Source organism: Larimichthys crocea, chromosome XV (genome assembly GCF_000972845.2).
Source record: "Larimichthys crocea isolate SSNF chromosome XV, L_crocea_2.0, whole genome shotgun sequence".
Classification (NCBI taxonomy): domain Eukaryota; kingdom Metazoa; phylum Chordata; class Actinopteri; family Sciaenidae; genus Larimichthys; species Larimichthys crocea.
This window is the reverse complement of record NC_040025.1, coordinates 3,697,165-3,719,338: the sequence shown is the minus strand read 5'-3', so window position 1 is coordinate 3,719,338 and position 22,174 is coordinate 3,697,165. Positions and strand designations below refer to the sequence as shown.

Here is a 22,174-nt window from a genome sequence, read left to right as displayed (position 1 = left end):
CTCCTGCACAACCAATTAAATATGAGTAATTTAGCCTTATGAAGTCCTTACAGCTTAATACTAAGATTAGACACAGTGAAACAGAGTTACAGAATTTGATTTAACTAACCTTAAATAACATTAAATTACTCAAAAAACTCAATCATGTTCTCCAAGCAACTAAAATATTGTCATTTTACAGATAATATTGGCATTGACAGCAGTAAATAATATATGTCCTACTATTTCATAAATGTTTGATGAGCTCTATTTGCCACATAAATATCAAAATGCAATGTGCAGAATTACTTGATACCAGTACTGAGTGGATGTTTCACTAAACACAGGCTTATATCGTTCAATTGAGTAACCATCTGAGCTAGGAAGAGTCTTAATTGCACGGAAACCGTTATTATTTATTTCATTGTGGCAGCCATTTATCATGCTAACTCTCAGGACACCGAATCCCCAGGAAGGATCTTTCATCTCAGACAGACTGAAACCTTACAGGAGCACATAAAAAAATAATAGCACAGGCAGAAAAAATAGGTCCTGACCAATAAGCAACTAATTCTCTAAGCAATCTGCAAAATGAACTGCATGTGTGACATTTAGCAAAACGAGGTCAGATGGAAAACAAAGGATGTGAGATTAAAAAAACGTGCACGCGTCTCATCTAAAGACTGAAGGGAATAGTGAACAGGATAGAAAAAAAACAGAAGACGATAGAGTAAGAAGGGTTAGTTAATCTGACTCCAGACATGGAAATTTGGTGCAAAAGACTGTATGACACACTCGAGAGCAGGACTTATATTATCTTGTGTAATGGGACGTCTAAAATCATTAGCCTCCACCACCCAATATATTACACTTGATAAAGAATTTGGAAATGGTAATTGTTTTCCACTTCATGCACAAATAGTGATTAAAAATAATAAATGCCATCCCTCCATGTCGCTTTATGTTTTTCTTTATCAATCCCTTTACTCTCATCTACCCCCTGCCATTACATGGTGCATTTATCAACCTGTCATCCACCCATCCTTCTTCCCCTTCTTCCTTCCTTCTGCCTATTGGTTTCACCATTTGTTTATCTTCCTCTCCAACATCCATCCCTATTAATTTCTGTGTTGGATGTTTTGTTTGTTATCATCGCCATCCATCAATCACTCCCTCTGCCCCTCTTTTATTCACGAGACAAGAATAGTGTTTTTCCAAACGGATGGCACACTTTCACCTTTCTCCCTGATGGCTGTCAAAAACTGAAATTACAGATTTCTTATGAAAGAGAAAAACTGCACACAGCCTCACAGAAAATCATTACAGACAGATAAACAACCAGGACTGATTCAAATTTTTGCCGAGCAACAATGTCTGCATGCTCCACTAAAAAGTGAGAGTGGAAAATAGGGAAGGTTACACGGAGAAAAGAAGATGTTGTACCTTGGATGTTGGATGGGTTATCAATGACAAAGATTCCATTCCACACCACGGAGAGGTCGACTGGTAGGTCACTGATGTCACTGCCCTCGTAGTCGTACTGAGACAGACACAGAAAGACAAGGAGCGTGTGAGAAATTGTTGATTTATAATGGATTCAATGCAAATTGGGAATTGAATGAGATATTGTTTCATTTGCATAGTGATTCGCCCCGGCTTGTTCATTGCAGACAGCAATACAGCCGAGCATGCACACATGCATAAATCCATATTTACCAAAACAGACATATTTCATAAATACACACAGAGAAATAACAGATGGGTTACAGCTGAATGGGCATGGAAGAATGGAGACAGGAATGGGGAAAGGTAGCAGAGGATATGAGGTAAACTGGAGGGAGGAAGGGTAAGTCAGGTGAAGGGAAGGAAAATGTGGGGGGGTGGTGATGGGAAGAATACGGAGAGGAGGAAGACAAGTGGCCGGAGAGGTGAAAGCAGACTGAAATCGGACACTGGGAGACATGTGAGAGGACCTTATTCATTTAAGCATGAGCTAAGTGGTGGGATGAGGGTGAGGGAGAGATAAGATACAGAGCAGTGTAAAGTGAAATTGGCATTTCCAATTTGCTCTGACACAGTGGATTTGATAGACGGGACTCGACCATCCCAAATGGGTAACAGGGCCTGACACACACACACACACCTACACACAAACACACAAACACACACACACTTTCCTCCACTCTTCTCTGATTCACAACCATGATTAAAATACCAAACATTATTCCCAGGAGTGAATAAGATGCGAGATGATGTCCTGTGTGTAGATACAGTCAAACTCTGAAGTTAAACACACAAGCAGACATAGTAAATAACCCTGTGTTTTCAAAAATGCATTTATTTGTTTTGACATAAATGTGATTGGATTATATTTTGTTTTTGTTTTTTTGTCTTTTTGAAATTCATTATGTTGACCCTATATTGCATTGATGTTATTGGGAGGATGTCAAAGTAAATGGGAATGCACTGGAAATTGATTCTGGAGAAGTTATATAACCATGATCTTTCTGATCAAGGTTTGGTTATGTTTTGGCAACCAAAGCTTGGTTACAGTTATGAAAAGACTGTAGTCATGGATAAAAGAAACTACTACTACTACTACAACTACTACTACTAACAGACAAAATATTGTGGTTTTGGTCAAACCTCAAAGAAGTCTACACATTGTCTCTGGGGCTTCAAACCAGCACTGATGTTTTCTGTATTTAGTTTTTTTTCTGTATTAAGTTTACAAGTGTTTTGCATTGCCTAAACATAACCATAAAAACATTAATCTTGCAAGAGTTGTCATTCAGACATTCAGTAAGAACATTTGCATTGGCAGTGAACAGGATGGAGATACATTCATTTAAAACATGATAAAAATGCAATCGGTTTGAAATTGTTGTTAGCTAAAAAAAAACATGTGAAAGTTTTAGGATGGTTGTTTTCAGCACACTTTATAATAACACACACTAATAATGCATACCTGCAGAGATACTTTGGTATCATCTGATTTAATCTAATCGTGCAGACACAGAGGATCCAGAGTTGGGTGGCCAGGTCACAAACGTTGTTGTATTACAGCCGAACAGTTCACTAAAATAGGTTTCTGAACCCATTTGAGGTAAGAAATAGGCAATGCAATAACAGAACCTGGATTCATATTTTATCAGCACTGTCTGGTTTTACAGTTTGATCTGAGTTTCGCTAACCTGGGGCTCTGCGCTGGATGGACTTCATTTGCATAACGTTGAGGGCGAGTCGTGTTTATGAAAATTTAGATACAGCGAACGGTCGGTCAACTCACCTCAGCCTATCAATCATGCACCACACGGTCAGATCTTTTGCTCTCCATAGAAAATAAATAGGATATGTCGACTTGACATCCATCAACGGATCCAGTGTCTGCACTTTGAGTCATCCACTTCACATGGCAGTAGCATTAATCTTTTTTGCTTTCGAAAGATTTTTTTTTGTGTGTGTGGAATTTTTGCCTTTATTATATAGGATTATACAGAGGCAGACATTGGCACGGATTGGGGCACAACACGCATCAAAGGATCACATCTGGAATCAAAACAGGGATGCTGCAGCCACCTGGCACAAAACACGCCTCAACCATTCTGCCATCAGGACACTCCAGTAGCATTTAATCTTTATTGGTCCTTTTGCGAGGCTGTAACACAGATTTGTAGACATGGAATCTGTAAAGCTGGCGCTAATAGACTAAAAGGGTGGGTCTACTTAAAAGTAATGAGCTGCATGGGTTGTCTGTATTTCAGCAAAGTAGATAAGCTACAAATATAAACCTTGATCAAAGAAAACGATGGTGTTATTTCAGATCAGTAGTGGTTTTGGTTCAGCCCAAAGCCTTGAGGAGAAGGAGATGAAATAGACGGAACCTAAACGAGAGCAAAAAGGAAAAAGGAGACATTGTAAGCAGCCACAGAAGGAGGAATGTGGGAAGTCTGGATCTCTATTGAGACAGTTAAGAAGCTGAGAAAAAAACAGACCAATAAAACCACAGGATTCTGGCAGGTCAGCAGCTCTAGAGCTGAGGGATTCAACCAAAACACTCTTTTGCCACAAAGGAAAAGCTGATTGGTCTTATTCCCTTCCCACTAGTTCAGTGTGACCCTGATCCATCACACATGAGCTGGGCTGCTGACTTTATTAGCATCACCATTACGTCCCACTGTTTAAAGGCCTGTCTATGGCTGCTTCCAGTCCCAGTGAAACCACAGGACCCACACACACACACTTGCGCATATACAACTCCTCTCTCTGCGGCGTGGCCCCCATTAAACTTTAAGGGTTTTGACTTGTCTGCCTTCACCAAAACACTGGGTGAGCTTGTTCTCTTGTCAGTCCCTTCCCACCCTGCTGCCTGCCACATCATGCTTTATTCATACTGTCACATGGCTTAAAACGCCGACACAAACCACACTGTGACACCACAACACCGTGCCACCAAGTCATACCCATTGTCTAAATCACTTCCTGGGGGACACTTTGGTGTAAAAGATGAGTTTTAGAATGATTTAAAGCAACAGAAGGTGGAAGATGGTAAAACAGGATTTCGGAAAGGAAGACAAGTTACGCTGAAACCAATTAAGGGCTAGCTAGTGACTATGTGAGGCGGCTTTTCCGCATTGTTTATAGCTAATGCTAACAGTGTGCTAACATGCTTATTAAATTACAATGCTCACATTCTGTGTTTACCATGTTAAGCATCTCAATGTTGTGTGTTAGCATGCAAATTCTTGCTAATAAACACTAAACACAAGGTGCAGCTGAGGCTGTACAGCTGAGGTCATTAGTTTTTGGTCATAATCCTTTGACCTGATGATGGAGCTTGACAGTTTGGGGTCCACCAAAGTTAATACAATTCATCCTAACGAGCACATGAATCTGTGTACCAAATGTTTTGTCAGTCAGTCCAATAGTAGTCAAAACATTTCACTCAAAACCAGAAATGAACCTCATGGTGGCCCTAGAGAAAAAGTCAGATTCCCAGAGTCAACAGGCTTCATCCTCTGAGGACCATGAATGGCTGCACCATATTTCATGGCAAACCATCTAATAATTGTTGAGATATTACAATGTGAACCACATGGTGGACCAACCAAACTTGCCATCCCTAGAGCCATGCCAACAGCATGCCTAAAACTTAAAAAAGTAATAGAGCCGCATCAGGAGAACATTGACCTGACACTTTAATAATTTATCACACTGGTGTTGTCAGTCACCACGTATTCCTCTGCTCTGACCTCTGAAATTTAAAATTCTTCTTTAATGAGATTTAGAAGTGTTGGTGGCATCTGATATTCAATGCAGGCATTTTGCCAAGACTTAGAGTTCAGTTTACAAGGACGATGCATCTACATATCCACAAAAACTTCCTCTAAAGTCCCTATCAACAACACAGTGATATTATTTCAGGGGCCACTGTCATCATCTATTATTTTATCTTTTTCTCAATGGAAGTGTGCTTTAAGTTTTTTGATTGACAGAAGTCTAACTGAGAGACAGATGTGGCGCTTTATTCCAAAATTAGACAGTCACCTTTTGAAAATGACAGACACTCTGCCGTCATGATAATAACAACTGTGGTATGAAAAGTACATCTAATTATGGAACACTGCTGAAGCTATTCTCTGAAGCTTTCTTCACCAAACGACAATGTTTTAGAGGCTCTGTTTGAACATCGAGTGATGGGTATCTCAAACATTTAATACAGTATGCTGATGAGACGAAGAAGACAAATGCTAAAAAATCCCTTCTGTTTGTCCATAAACTGCTACAGGAAATATCTCACCACAATGTCAGAACATTTCACTCGCCTCACACAGCAGATTCTGAGTGTGTGTGTGTGTGAAAGTGAATATGATTATATTTATTGTATTTCCTGTATCTCTGGAGCAGGGTTAAACCAATATACTGACATGCAATGGGTTGTAACATAACTATATCTAATGAGCATGTATTTCCTAAGATAATGTGAATTGCTTTGATTCATGGACTGAAAGCAATTAGGCAATTGACCTTAAATCATCATTCTTTAAAAAAAAAAAACTTGGCTTACTGAAAGACTGTTGCTGTATTTTGTGTTTGTGATTTATTATCCATGCTCATGTTTTCCACATTTCCTGCATTTAATTATGTTTTTGTCTCTCAGCCATCCCACTCTGGGATACCTCTTTGGCCTCCATGTAGGATTTCTTCCATACTAGGCATTCCTCTGGTCTACTGGTGATTAGATGTTTGGACTCTTGTCCTGCTGGCCAACAGCTTGCTCAAATAATTGATTACAGCTCTGAACATATATGTGGTCAGGTTTGGCTTTGTCCTCAAGAAACCCTTCTCTTCTGGTTGAAATATTTGATCTTGGATACTGCATTGAACAGCATATTGACCATGGGCATGTCTGAGCATGGGTACTGACTCCTGGTATAGCTTTGATCTAAAAAGGGTGGCACCAGCACTCTTAAAAACGCCTTATTGGTGCAACCCTGTAGGTAAAAGTTGCTCTCCCCCAACTGAGGGGCCTCTCTGCTGGCCTGCCGTCCTGACTTCCCTCCCCTGAGCGCCCGGAGCTGCTGGAGATGAGTAATCAGACTCATTACTGAAGCCTCTGGCCAGCTCCTCCATGTCACTGCATGTAATTAATCTACCTGAGCCAACTCATAGTGTAGGCCCCCCTAGGGAAGAGAGGGGAGAGGATGGGTGAGGTGCAGGGAAGGGTAAGGAGGAAAAAGAAGAGGATACGGTCGAGGAAAGTTGGGTGGATGCAAGTGGAGGACAGCTAAAGAGCAGATAAGAGGAGAGTGAGAGGAGTGGAATTAGGAAAGGAGGGGAGGGTATTAGAAGCAACAGAGGGCAAAGAGGGAAAAGTGGAAGAGCTAGGAAAGGAGGAACAGGGGAGATAGAAAGAGGGAGAGGAGAGCAACTGGGACATAAAAGAGTAGAGGACAGTAGAAGAGTTTAAGCAAGGTGGCGATAAGGAGAAGAGAGGCACAGAGATGAGGAGGGGCAATGAGAAGGGACAAGGGAGAGAGAGGGAGGGGAGGTGACAAGAGGAGAGAAAAAAAGGAGAGGGAGGGGAGGAGGTGTAAAAACTACAAGGTGAGCACAAAGCTGTCCCTGGCCTCATTACAGTAACACACCAGCCTGGCGCAGGTTCATTCGTTATCTGCTCCTGCACTCGTTTATTCTCTTGCTACATGAATCGTCTCCATGGATTGCGTGTCTCCATGGATTGTATGAATAGATATGGCGGGCCAGTGTGTGTGTGTGTGTGTGTGTGTGTGTGTGTGTGTGTGTGTGCGCGCGCGCTTGAAAACTGCCGATGTTAACAAAAACAGAGCAGCTGGCTGGTGGTGGTGGTGCTGGTGGTGGTGGTGGGGGGAGGTAGAAAAACAGAAAGGGTGTGTGCATATGTGTACGCGTCCATGTGCAGGTCACCCTCGTGTAATTAGTCATGTTGAAGGATACCTGAGCGCGTTAAAAATACACTGTGAGCACACACCTACACACACCTACAAACACAAGTCCCCCATTTCAGTTCAGCTCAATGAGGCTTCTTTAAACAAACAATATGTTTAGTTCTACTTTCATGTTTTTTGGTACTAAACAGATTCTGTTTATCCAGAAACGGAAAAAAAATTTATGTAGATAATAATTCTTTACCCCTCGCCTGACAGTTTCTTCATTTTCCTATAATATCTGCATGTGGCAACTAAAGCATGGTTAAGTTTTTTAATAGTAATGTTTAGGTTATTCTAAAGCGTTTGGTTTAGGTCAGAGAAAGACCATCGTCTCACTTAAATGTTAAAATGGGGACTGAAAGCGTTTTGTTTAGTGTATCCAGTTTTATCTTGAAATAGTTTTTCCTGCTGTGTCTTGTGTTACTTTTTTTGTTTCCAATTTTGAAGGTTCCAGCTTGATTAGTTTGACCTGTGTCTTGTCATCTTGTCTTCACTTGTGTGTTTAACCCTGCCTTAGTTTCACTTGTCGGGTTTTCTTTGTCAGTTCTCCAGTGCTTTGTTCCGTCTTTGTGCTTCTTCTCATCTGTGTCAGTTCTGGATTTTTGCTTCTCTTAATTTGACTTTTCTTGGATTGATGGATTTACTTAGCCATTTTTTTTTCTTTGGTTCTTTTTCCTGACTTTGTTATTAAACTCTCCTTTTGTTCACTATACTTTTGTCACTTTCTTGACAAGCATGCACTCCACACTGATTGAGCTTTTATGATGGCATGATCAAACTGATTTGACAACATCAACATACATATTACCCAACAATATATCAAAAAATGTTTTTATAGTTTGCATAGATTTATTTTTTTTAAATAAAAAAATCGTGTCAACCAACTTTAACCACTGAGGCTAGGTGTTTAGTTGCCGACACATTCAGTCAGCATGCACAGAAACTGGCTCATCAGAATAATTGTGATGTCATCTATGCCATGAACTGGTTGAGGGTTCAAAAACATTTCCAAAACACATCATATCACATCATATATGCGTTGTCTAAAAACTCTCTTCTGCCATCTAACCCACACACAAATATTTAATTCATTAACTTAAAAAATGGGAGAGGCATCATATGTCACAGAAATGTCAGGCTCCTTAGAACCACACAATCAAAACAGTTTTCGCTAAAATCGAGTGGGACCTCCTTCAGGGAGCAAAGCAGTTCCAGCTCCTTAATTTTGTTATCGAAGAAGTGGTAGTCATGAAAGAAAGGAGCATTGTTCTTCAGCTTTCCCTGGTGAGCCTCCTCTACCTCATTCAACTTTTATATTTATTTATCTCTTTTCATATTAATTTACTTCATATTCATTCACTATCCTCCATGCATTTTCCTAAATTCAAAAACTGAATATGGTTCCAACATGAATCATCACTTCCCCGGTGCAACCTCTCTGTGTGCACTGAATATATTCATGCTGTCCCAACTTCTGTGCAGTACTCCTCACTATCTAGAAATGGACTCAATGGTGTTTGTGTAGCAGCTTACCCTCTGACTGAGCCTAGAACTCATCACTACGCCCCCTCACCTTTTTCAGCTATATTTTCTTCGCTCACATCCTAAAATATAACTTTTTATTAAACTGTGTCACGTCTAAAATTCACCTTGTGCTCTGTCTGAACGGTTCTCAAGAACAGAACTCTCATGGGTTGGGCAAAAAAAAAAAATGTCTGTGAACGTAGCTAGGTACCAATTGCTCTAAACTGTATTTTCCAAAGCACATGATAGATTAACTTAATCTGAAGGAGGCAGTGTTGCAGAAGATACATGTATGTGTGTACTGTACATGTGTTATACCGTACGCGTGCTAAATGTAATATGTTTATGAAAGTTATGGGAAAAGTCTAGACGAGTACGATGTCTAGACTAATTTCTTGACTGTGAGCACACAGACACACACAGTCTGTCATCTTCCTAAAATTGACTCTTGCTGCTCACCAGAGTGCCAGATGCATGGACTTACAGCGAGATGTTCATGCACACAGACACACACACAAAGTGTTTGATAGCTTATGTGTGTCAGTGTAATAAATCATGTAAAGCAGGTTGCTGGTTGTTGCTGATGCTACAGTCTCCGTCTGCTCCACATGATTAGGAAGAGGATCATGTGGAGAATCTCCATATGTCTGCTTCACGTTGGGCTTCCAAACCCCTGGGGAGTGTGTGCGTGTGTGTGTGTGTGTGTTGTCCATGAACCAGTAGGTACCCACACAGCTTGCATGCATCCTATCTGTGTGTGCCTCAGTGTGTGTGTGTGTGTGCATGTGTGTACTTGCCAGCGTGTGTTTTCCTGTGAACATCCCAGAGTGCATCCATGCATACTTTGAGTCCCTGGTGTATTTGAGTATGCAAGTTCAATGTTTCAGTGTTTGGCAAGGGGCTAAATAATGCACAAAGAGACAGTAAGACTGAATGGATGAGTGTACATCTACTGCTGGCTAATTTTCTCTGTGATTTATTATACTCTACTGTCCCAGTCACAGCCAGCTGTGATACATAACACACACTACCCAACTGAGAATACTGAATACAATGGTAGCGGGTACACAGGTCCTCAATCATAGATGGATCTTCTGTGTCTTGAGCCCCTGTATACATTCATTTTTCTTATTAACACACATATTATTACATATAAGAATGTAGCTGAAGGCTAAAAAAAACATATACACTTGGGATAAAAGGCTGTGTCTTAGCTTTAGCATCTTTAAACCTGCACTAATCAATACTTCAACACTAGGAAATATGTGCAACTTTCAGAGGGCCATTAGTAGTGAGATACCCACAGAGAATTATGTTACTACCCAACTGTGCAGCTCTCCTGGCTCTGTGTGATGTTTTATCATCTTTCAGCTCATTGTTTTGGTTCTAAGACCCGCAACTTTACTGTTTTAGTTCACTGTTACCGCTCTCCTCAGTGTATTTTCCAGACAAAGGCAGCTATCTTCAGCAAAAAGTTGAAGGAAAACATAGAAGAGGCATGGAGACATATTTAAAAAAAGAATGGATGATGCAGCTTGACAGAGTCTTCAGACACTCCCTATACTTCTTGTGCCGTTCATATTCCACGCCAACAGTTTTGTATTGTAGGTTCTGTTAAAAATCTGTAAGCTCTAAGACCTCTAAGTTGTTTTTAGAGTGCCAGTTACTCAACTTCATGCGTAGATTTGGAGGACTGTCCCTTTTCTGAACGGTATAAAATTCAAACAACAGACATGAAACTTGTGTAACTTTGTGTAATCCATCACAGTGAACATCAAGTCAGCATTCATTTTTATCCAAGTTGCATAGGTAATACAGTGTAGACGCTTCAAATTAATCTGCACTCAAACTGAATTATCATGCAACAATAATGGAACACTGACAGAATTTGAATCCGGTTCATTCACTGTGATTGATAACACAACTCAAGTTTAAATTGTGTGCAAATACTGTATGAGACGATGCCAGCAAGTCAGAATTATCATAAATATTTAGCTGTGATGTCATGCGTACAGGGGTTGAAGTAGGATTTGGCAGGTTAGGGAACCCTGAGGTCTGGTTTATATGGGCCATGGCAGGTTGAGGTAGATATTGCTGCTTTAATGTATCTTATATAATCTTAAACTGAATGTTTTATTAAGTTTTAGACTGGACAAAACAAGCTATTAAAAAATGTCTATGGAACCAAGAAACTGACATAATGTAAAAAGAGGTTATCTGACAAGTCAAATATATAAACAATGAACAATAAAAATCATTATTAAATAATACATTCTGCAAAAAGAAGCTTTCCTTTAAGCTCCAATCAATTGGTAAAAAATAGCAAAAAGGAATATCATGCTGGAAATCCACTTTAACTCCTGCATGTATAATTCATACTGTATATATCTTAGCTAAGATATTCATCTACTCTTATTTATATCTCTAAAGATATGTACATTACTCTTAACTTTAGTAATTTTTGCACTTATGGTTAGATACTAAACTGCATTCTGTTGTCGCAGTAGTTGTACTTTGTGCAATGACAATAAAGTTGAATCTAATCATTTGGACGCACCGGTCTGCTGCCTTGCTCAAAGACACAGACGGTAGTTGTTGAGAAAGCCTTGTTTGTTTTTCCAACAGGTCCTTGAATGTGACACAGGATTGCATTACTCCTGTAGTGTACGACTGCACACTGCACGACTGAGCAGGTTTGTAACCGGTCCCCATTGTCCCAACTGTCCTCCCGCCCTCTGCCGTTCTAGTTAATCTCAGCAGTTTCACTTTCGCATGGATCATGACTTTCTTTTCTTCCGGCCTTACTTTCTCAAACATGCACATCTTTTATACTCCACATACATTCTCTCTCTCACTGTCTCCATCTGTTTCTCCCTCATTTGTTTGTTTCCCCTGGTCTGCTTGCCCGAGCTTAGTCTTTCTTTCCTTCCCTCTTGTCTTCTTTCTTTATTCTTCTCATTCTCTCTTACCTCTTTCTACCACGCTCTGTGTGTTGCGTCGTCATTGTCTGTTCCTAAATCCCTCACCTCCTCTCTGGCTCTCTCTATCGTTGTCTCTTTGCTTTCCTCTTTCCCCCCTTTTAGTGGTTTGCCAAGCTTCTGTGTTGTGTGTGTGCGTGTGTGTGTGTGTGTGTGTTTGTGTCCGTCAGTCTACTACACCACTGCAATTCATCATCATTTTATCTACAGCTCCCTTAATTGGATCCTATCACAGTCCCACCTGACGGGGAGAAAGGCGGGGGGTGGAGAGAAGGAGGCTTACTCACTCACAAAATCACATGGATCTGCTCACGTGGGTGCACGCACACACACACACACACACACACACACACACACACACACACACACACACACACACACGTCAGCCCCCTATGTCTAGCTCCATAAACAGCTGCAAAGTTGCGTTCAGGCAGGTATGTTTACTATTGTTCCCGCCTCCTGCAAAAAGAACATCAGGATTTTACATTCAAGTGCACTGAGGAATGAAAAAATGAATGTGTATGCATGTGTGTGTGTGCACACCCATTCAGTTTGCCAGTGACTCAGAGATTTGCTGAGGAAGGTCTCTGTCCTCCAGCATCAGCAACTCTCAGCAGTAGTACCGGTCTAGTAATGAATGTATGTGAATTTATCTAACACTGGGGAAGCAAGTGTGCTGGTGTTTGGTGGCGGGGGAGACATTCAAGAACACACATGAACTTTAAAGGTGCAATGTGTAGGATTTAGTGGCACCTAGTGGTGTAGTTGCGACATCACAACACCGTCACTTCATCCTCTCCTACCTAGCCGCGGCCATGAAAGACGCTACTGTAGGCAGTCTGTACAAAACATAATGATTATCTTATTTTCAGGGGATTATACACTGATGAAAATATAGTTATGTTATATTCTGTGAATAAAGCCCCCTAAATCTGACACACTGGACCTTTAACAGACAGAAGAGCTGTTATATAGCTGTATAGCTGAAGAAATACGTGTTTTATGCACATAACAATTTTTAGAAGAACTTCTTATAATCATAATGATGGAAGTCAGGACTTCTTAAAAATAAATGTTACCATAATTAAAGCAAATGTAGCATTTTAATAGTAAAAGTCAGAATTTCTTTAGGAAATTACAAATTATGTGTCTGATTTCAACCAATTTATTCAAATATTCAAGAATTCAGAGCAATTACTGTTTTTGTAGCTCATTTTTGTGCTATTCAATAGGCTATCAAGCAGTCAGGTCATTGAGGACAAATCTGACAAAAAACCATAATAACAACCAAAAAAATCAAATCTGAAAGAACACTCAATTTCATGAAGCAATTACAGAGACACACGCGCCTAAATATGCACAAATTACCTTTGCGAAACACAAAAGAACTGTAGGAGCCATCATTACGATCTGGAAATCTACTTCGATAATGTGCCCCTGAACTATTTCTCGTGTCACCATCCAACATCAGAGGCACATCGACTACCAGGATCACAACACTGAAGCTTATTCTTTCCCTTTGTAAAGGGGAAAGTGGGTGACTGAGTAGAGCTCAAAAGCTGCAAGCCGCCGCAAATCAGCGACGTGTTCCGAGCCCAGCGGTAATGCAGCAGCTAAATGATCCGGGGTCCTTGACAAGTGTGTGACGCTGAAAGCTGAAGAAAAGGCGGGCGGTGAAGCCGGAAAACGCCACACACTGGCTCCTGCTGCCTTCAAACTGCGAGGACTCGCTACTGGACCTATCACCATGAGCGAGTGCTGCGGTGTGCGCCTCGCATGTTAATCATATGTCTCGTTAAGTAAGTCATAATTGGTGTCGTTAAAATGTCTCCCCTCTGCCTCGTGCCCTTATTGGAGCTGAGGAAATTAACATTGCTGAAATGGTCGCTCCCTATTAGCGGTGACAGTTTGACTGAAGGCTAAGAGGCAGGAGTGAAGAGAGAGTCGCTTTGTGACAGTCAGTCCCTCGGGCCATACGCCTCGGTTTCAAGTCTTTGCCACACCGGTCTATTACTGCTGGCCTCTCTGTCTCGCACGGCAGCTGTAAAGCCTCCACATGGTTGAACCAGTATGGCTTTCCTGAATGGAGCTCCTGCTGGCAAATTAACCTCTTCAGCTCCACCCCTGTTTATAATAAACATATGATTTGTCTTGTTTTTTAGCGGGGTCAGGGGATCTTTAGGAGGAAATAGCAGGTCAACAGTATAAACTATACAGAAGTAGTATACATCATCTGAATGCTGGGAACCTGAAGATAAATTTGAGTGTAGCTTGGCACTGTGTCAAGTCCCTCTAGTCATGAATATGTAATAAACTTTGTGTTTCATTTAGGTGTCTCATTCAGTTTAGAGTGTATAAGGGTTCAGTACATCATAATGGATGTATATGATGCCAAATCCCATGCTCAATTATGTCTCATAAGTTCTTGCAGCAGTTTTTTGGTGGATGGTATATGCCACACAGATTCTGATCACTCAACAAATATGGTCAAAAATGCATCTGAAATGCCACAATAAGAGACCGGGACCTTTGAGGAACAGCATAGAAAAACTCAACAAAGGATTGCAGTTTTCGGCAATGGAATCCCCTCTTGAGATCGCTCAGAAACCTCCTAATTTTTAATATACCCTGGAAAGCCATCCATCCTTTGAATACCCTCAGTCTCTAGATAGTGGTTGTACAGTTTCATGAGGCTAATATTATCATTGAGTTCACAGTAGGTCATTGCATACATTCTAAAACTAAGCCCACTACAGCCTCTGAAAGACAGTAATGTTGGCCGAGGACGCCCAAGTGGTAAGGAAGTGGCTTGGTGGGTTGGTTGGGTTATGACTGGCTGAAATGGTAATCAGTCAAAAACAAGCGACTTAGCAAATACATAAACACAATTATCAGGTCAGCAGATGTTGCAGAGGATTTCCTGTAATTTCATTGCCAAGTTTTATAAAATCTTGTGCCTTACCATAGTCTTCTGACACTGTATGCTGGTGCTGTTGAACCTCAGAGCCGGGACGCTGTGCGTGTTGCCCTGGATGTGGAAGATGCACTCGTAGTTCTTCTGTCCAGACTGCGGCTGGGGCAGGTTCTGGGCCAGCAGGGTGATTGGCCTCATAACTCCAGCGGGGATGTAGATCTCGGTGGACGGCCGGATCTGAGGACACTCCTGGAGATGAAGAAAAATAAGAATATAGAAACTGAGACGTGTCTGAGAAAAGAAAGCAGATATTCTCAGAGGGGTGGGTGGACAGAATGTTCTGGACATGCAGCTGGAGGGCCAGGATAAAAGAAAGAAAGAAAGAAAAAAAAAAGACCCTGACATCTTCACAGAACAGGCTATCTATTCTAACTGACAAGCAATAATTGTGTATTAGAAATGGCACCATGGTATTACAGAACTCTCTAATGTCCATAAATACCTATGATGCATTTTCTTTTTCCTCCTGAGAGCATCAAAACAATTTAATTCCAGATGCACTCTGGCATCCTTTGTACTTATGGCAGAATATGAAGAAATCAGGCATCCTAAAACCTCCACTTACAAATTATCAACACTCTTGAGAATCAACTCTTGTCCTTTCTGTTCTATTTCTGAACAGCTGAACATTGAGCGTGCCATGTGAATGTTACTTGTCAAAATGAGTACATGCCTTTTTGGGTATCAAACCCTCCCTAATATTAATGAAGCTGTTATGGATATTAGCTATGTGTTTGCCTAAATGAATGCACTAAAGGATATTCTAATTCTTTCTTGCTCGGACAAAGAAACGAGAGCCCGAGGCAGCGTCTCTGAGGAACAGTGTTAATTTCACTGTGCTATGCTGTAAACCAGTCTAAAGGATTAAAGAGGGAGATGACTGAAGGGTCAGCGCTTCCACTCAGCGGTTTCTTGCTGCTCTGGCTGTAGCAGTAGCTTTGCACCGCATTAATTGAAGGAACATAACTGAAATCTCCAAGCGTTTTTTTTCCAAAGCCCTAAGTAAATCAAAAGACAATTTTCAGCTGTCGGCTGGAATCCATGCTACATCACTGCTCATGCTCTTTAGATAATTTGTATCTCAAACTGATTTTAATTTAATTAACAGAAAGAGAGTTCATTTGATCAAGTTCATGTGTGGCACTGATACCACAGCATGAAGCTCAACATGAATTTACATTATATATACTAAAAGCTCACAGTTGTTTCACTTTAGATAGATGAAAAGTTTTAATATCCTACTATACAAGCGGGTAAAACACTAGAATTTCACTTATTAATGCTACAAATACTTTTTTTTTTTTTTAGATTTAAGTGCATTCTAATCAATATTTATTAGATTAACAATGAATCAAACGACTTTTTTTTGTGATGTGAAACTAGCAAACATTAAGCGTTTAGCTTCTTCAAGCTAAATGTTTTGGTCGCTAGGCATCATTAACTCTGCGTTCATATCTAGCTGCTGCGACAGCTTTTATTACTGTGAGCATTTCTGATAAAATCTCTGTATGCCAATTGGATCCCAAATACACAAAGCTCATAAAGAGATGATAATATGTTAGTGTAGTTCATTTTGATTTGTCTGCTGCCCCCAAGTGGCCAAAAGAAGATAAAGGAAAAGAGAAAGAGGTGGAGCTTTAAAACTAGCAATTTAAATCTAAGATTGTTTCACTTCAAAAAGATGAAGAGAAGTTTTAACATACTCTTTTTTTTCTCACGACATCCACTTATTAATAGTACAAATAGCTACTTTCAAGAGATTCAGTGCTTTCATTAATAACATAGGAGTCATTTGGCTTTTTAGCCACTGTTCCAAGATACTTAAATTATTGTTTGTTGCAAGTTTGAACTTTTAATAAGTCTGACTAAAAGGCTGTGACATGTGAAGACACTTCCTGCAGTGTAAGTGGATAAAAAACAATAATATAAAGGCTGTAATTACCACCGAACAAATTTTATCCACTAATGCCTGTTTGGTATTCATCTGTAGATGCAGTAAACAATCACAAAGGCCATACAAATAACAGAATTTATAAATTAAGTTGTATTCTACTTTAAGTGCCATCAAGCAAAGTATAATTCTCCTATTAGGACAGCAAACGTTCATACCTGCGATGCTAAATCAGTGGGAACTGCATTCGGTTTAATCACAAATGAATACCTAAAGTCAAACCACAGCAGCAGCCTCGTGCTCTGGTGGAGTCATCTCAATATGGGTTTGCTCCGTGCAGAGGTACTGTCTAATGGAGCGTCGGTAATGACTTGCAGATTGGCCTGGGACTGGCAGAGAGGATGTGGAGGGACAGAGAGAGAGGGAAAGAGAGAGAGAGGTTTGGACATAATGGCACCAGGAGACACCTCTGCTCCCTGCACACTCCCACAGCCGGATAGCACTGACGCCATATGGGAAGGTGAAGGGTGGAGAAGATGTGAATATATGGAGATTATATAACACAGGGGGCATTTTAAATAGCGTTTTTCATTTATAATTCAGTATATTTGCAGTTTGAAAAGGATACAGAGATGGCATGTAATACGGTAGGAAACAAAAGAGCAGATAAAACAGAATAGAACATCGGAACAAAAATAAGTTCATGAGTTGTTAAAATGCTTCTTTTAAGATAATTTGAAAATCGTTGTGTTAGTCATTAATGAAGCTGTACTAATCAAGAATTTCTAGATTAACGGTGGATCAGACGACTATGTATAATGCAACAAACATCAACCCCTAAAATACACGTGGCAAGTGGAACGACTCTGGAACAGCTCCGCCGTTTCAATTTTAGGCAATGTGTCAGCTCACACAGTCTCCGGTTCCGCTGCGACACGGCTCCGGAACGACTGCGGCGTCCGGCGTACGTCATGGATACGACGTCCATGCTTTATACAGTCTATGGTTTCAATATGTTCTACTGCCCCCAAGTGTCCAAAAAAAGAAAGACAGAAAGGAGAATGAGACGCAGCTTTAAAACTTTCCATGAATTAAATACAACAAACATTGACTTCTCTTTTTTAGACTATGTAAGCTAATTTCAGCTGATAATTTTACTGATATTAACTCCACTTGTAGGTTTCTGGACTACTTTAAGATCGCAGTTGGGTAGCGTGAAAGCTCCGACTTGGGGTGGACAGGATTTTTCCCAGTCAGCAGCTAGTATTGAATCTAACATGATACGAATGTAGCGATGTGGTAGTAAGACGGAAGGAAGAGGAGGAGGAAAGAAATGAGGAAAGAGAGACTGAGAAGAGATCAAATCAATGCCAGTGAGCCCAGTGAAGCAGATTGTCAATTAGTGAGGCTGACAGTCAACTTTAAAGTATTCACAGATGGTGACAGACCGCTAATGAACTGCTTCTAGCCTCTAATAAAACAGAAAACAGGACTAAAGAAGCCCAGAAAGGAAAAGGCAAAGAGAACGTGTGTGTGTTTGTGACCAGTTACTCTGACTAGGTGGAACTAGTTTGAAGTAGCAGTCATTGTTAATATTGGAAGGACTGGGCTCAAGCATCTGCTCCAATATTGGCATGGAAATCCTGTCTGGCTGCCACACACACACACACACACACACACACACACACAATGCAACCACTTCACATCTGTGCCTCTCTGCTGCACACTCTGGCTCCTATTGCTTCCACAGCACACACACATTCTCCTAATGTCTGCTCCTTATTACTGATGCATCAGGATAAAAAGCACAGCATCACATCCCTCTGAGGAATAACGATAAAACACACAACACGCATGAACACAGATACAAAGGCATTCCCCACATACGCGGTACAAAGACTCATAGTCACACACAACGCATGAAGGGAAAATAGAGCGTCACACGCACACACAAAACAAACACAAAAGGAGGGAGGTAATGAACAAAAGATCTGGAAGCAGAGGATTGTGGGAGATGTTTCATTAGGAGTGGTGACAGGTGTCAGAGCCGAGTCTGCATCAGATAGCGGAGCAGTTCTTACACAATGAGACACAACAATCTCTTTACCTGTGGGATTCCTCTAATCCCTCGCTTTCACTCCTCTCTTTCTCTTTCTTCCTCTCCCTAACACTCTGTCTTTCTCTCTGTATCTCCCTCATGTTTCTCCATCTTGTTTTTCAACCGTCATGAGAGTTAAATGACTGACATCCTCTTCCCCAGAAACAGCTTCATACCTGGGTGGAGATTTCCCAATTACAGCCACTGGAAACTTTCCAGTACAACGTACCAGCACAAAGAAATGCCTTTTTGAGATATAAATTCACTGCAGTGTGAGTCGGGGATGAACAGCGATGCAGAGGATGAGCAGAGATAAAAAGCATAGCATGAGAAAGGGTGAGGAGAGGTGAAGTCAGGGGGGAGGAGATGAGGAGGCGAGGCGAGGTCTCCGGAGCCATACACTCGCTTATTAACGTAGGGGATAAGAGTCGAAGGTCAAGTTCCCAACAGAGCCAGGCAGGGGTGGAGCGCTGCAACATGGGAGTCATACGCAGCGCTTATATACTGTATCCAAACACACACACGCATAGAAACTATGCTACATTTAGATAGATATACCCAAATGCACAAAACCTACACACAAACCAAACACGTACACACATTCATCCTCACACACTACTAACACTAACTACAGTACTGCACGCACGCCGATCAAAGGCTAAATCCTGCCCTCTGGCTCTGTGCAGTCTTAGGTCTGTGGAGTGTATTACAGTAGCCTTGAGGCCAAATGCACAGACCCTGTGATCAAAGGTGGGAAGGTAAGACTTCAGACAAAATTAGTCGCCCATACGGCCGATGAAAAATCTCTATTAGGTCTCTGTCAGCTGCTTCTAGCATCTGCAGACCTTCACTGCACCTCATGCAGAACCTTTAGTCTATATTTTTAGGAAGTGATATATCCCCACTGTGTTTATTTTCTGTTTATTTTCCATCAAACGTCAGCATTTAGAATCTCACTGACTAATAAAAAGAACTGTAACATGTGACGTGACTGTGCAAATGTAGATTTTCATTTCTGGTGCTAAATGTGTCTCATCACGGTGCTTTAGGTTTATTTTGTGAGCTATTTTCTGAGAAAAAGAAAAGAAAAATCGTCATAGTTTGTATGATACCTTTTGAACCAGTAACTGAAATTACTCCTGCGCTCTCGTCTATCAGAGGAAGTCCTGAACGTCACAGCGGTATTAGTGAGGATATGATCCTTTACTTAAAAATGCAATCTCATACCTTTAAAACAGAAATGGTTCAAATCTGCAAAGTAAGTCATAATATCCACCTCTAATAAATTCTGTCTAAGGCAAATGCAACTCAGTTTGCCGTTACTTTACAGAAGTGCTGTGTTTGGGTTTATTTCAGACTAACAGATGTTGGATCTTGGACAGTTAGCTTAGGGCAATGTCAATCTATAAACTGCTATATCATTAAAAACTTTTTTTTACACTCTCTCTCTTTATGTGTCTTTCTAACCTCTCTTATCTGAGGGATCCTCCCTGCTCCTGGTTTCTACCTGCTCTGCTGTTTATTTAACCGGGATGATGCCTGCAGCCATGAACCCCCTCTGGCTAGGACACTACCGTACTATATTCACTTTTCCTTTCCTCTAAAGCCTCCTTTTCCTCACTCATTGTTGTTTGTTGGAGGACTCAGAAGCCAGTGAGTGAAATAATGAGAAACACGCATTCAACTTATATGTGACATTTACCGAATTTATATCTAGCTCTGACATGCCTTAAGTCATCATATTATCTATTTACTTCCTCCCTGACTTCTAATTACTTTCTTTCAGGATGGAGACATCGCATTTACGAGATGAGGCGAGAGCCCCGATTGGCTGCCGGCTGTCACCCATGAGGCCACCTCCATGAAGCGCTGACAAACCCCCGAGTATGATGGATGAGGGAGTCTGTGTGTGTTTGTCTATGTGTGTGAGTGTCAGGGGGGGTCACCACAGTGTAGAGCGTCCCCATGGATTAGCGTTACAGTCCAACGAACCATTTCAGAAAGGAGGGGGCGAGACCCCATCGACCAGCGCTGTTATACACATACACACACAACTACACACACACACCAGAAAGAAAGAAAAAGGACCTGATATGATGACCACATCTCCCAGGAGAGAAAGCGTAAGAGTCATCTCATGAGCAATGTCTCAGATTTAGACACTAATATAGTTATACCCTTAGAGGATAAATCACACAGACATACACACATGTACACACTAACACACCAGAGAATACCACAACAGCATGCACTGGGTCATGCTACACTCTAGATCCCCCCATTTAATCAACTCACAGACAGGTCAGGAGGCTGAATCCATATAGATCTCAAACATTTTTTTTTCCAGTTCAGACACATCTTTCCTTCATTAGCAACTTTTTCTTCTTTATCTCTCAGCGTCTGCCTCTTATAACCCTGTAGCAAATATAGCAAAACAAGTCAAAATGGAGACAGCTTAAATGACCTATACATCCTGATATTCAGCTATTTCTGTTGTACTTAGAGTGCATACTATACAATAAGACACCTTCCCTGGTGGCTGTCTATGCACCGAATGCTGTGGATCTCTTTATGTAAAAACCCAAGAAGGGAGGTCAAACAAAGGCCAGACATAAACTGATATCCCTCAGCGCTGGAGCTGAGTTGTGCTACGATACTCTTGTGGGCCGTGCAGCTGCAGAATAATAATGTTTGACATGTGGATTGCGTACAGCTTGTAGACTACTATGTACAATGCGTGCAACACTGTTTCTACTTTGTCAGCAATGTAGGATCTCTTGGCCTTTTTCAACCCTATGAACGAGGCTAAATGAATACATGTCTCTCTTGTTCAGATACTGATTCCATATTAGCGGTGTATACAGATGTAGAAAGGAGACAACCATTTTATTCAGTAGTATTGCTGAAGTGCAGCTTAAGGCCACAGTGGCAGCACTGAGCACATTGCTGACAAGCAGTTACCCAGTTGATAAGTGAGGAAGAAACCCAGCTCCACTTTTTTAATGATTGTATCAATATCTTCCATAACAGAAGATACTGCATTACAATGTCCACCAATAATATGAAACCACTGATATAGAAACTTCCTGTATCCTGAGTGGGCATGGTCTCATTGCCCCTTATCTCCTTATTTACATATCCGGCAGTTACACTCATTTGGAGTCATGTTATGTTTCTTGGAAAGATAAGTCCAATATTCACCCTCATTCAGCTCCAGTTTTGGTTTCCACCAACCCCTGAGGGAAATATCTGACTCTTCAG

General features: G+C 41.0%; 1 protein-coding gene across 2 annotated transcripts in view; it reads right to left on the bottom strand.

Moving 5' to 3' along the window:
• LOC104919270 (plexin-A1) overlaps positions 1-22,174 on the bottom strand; it is a 255,711-nt gene that overhangs the window by 73,369 nt on the left and 160,168 nt on the right. For both annotated transcript variants that reach the window (XM_019272556.2, XM_010731243.3), the window contains exons 10-11: positions 14,913-15,113; positions 1,423-1,519 (exon numbers count right to left, since the gene is read on the bottom strand). In XM_019272556.2, coding sequence (XP_019128101.1) covers positions 1,423-1,519; positions 14,913-15,113 — 298 coding nt within the window. The remainder of the gene's footprint in view (positions 1-1,422; positions 1,520-14,912; positions 15,114-22,174) is intronic.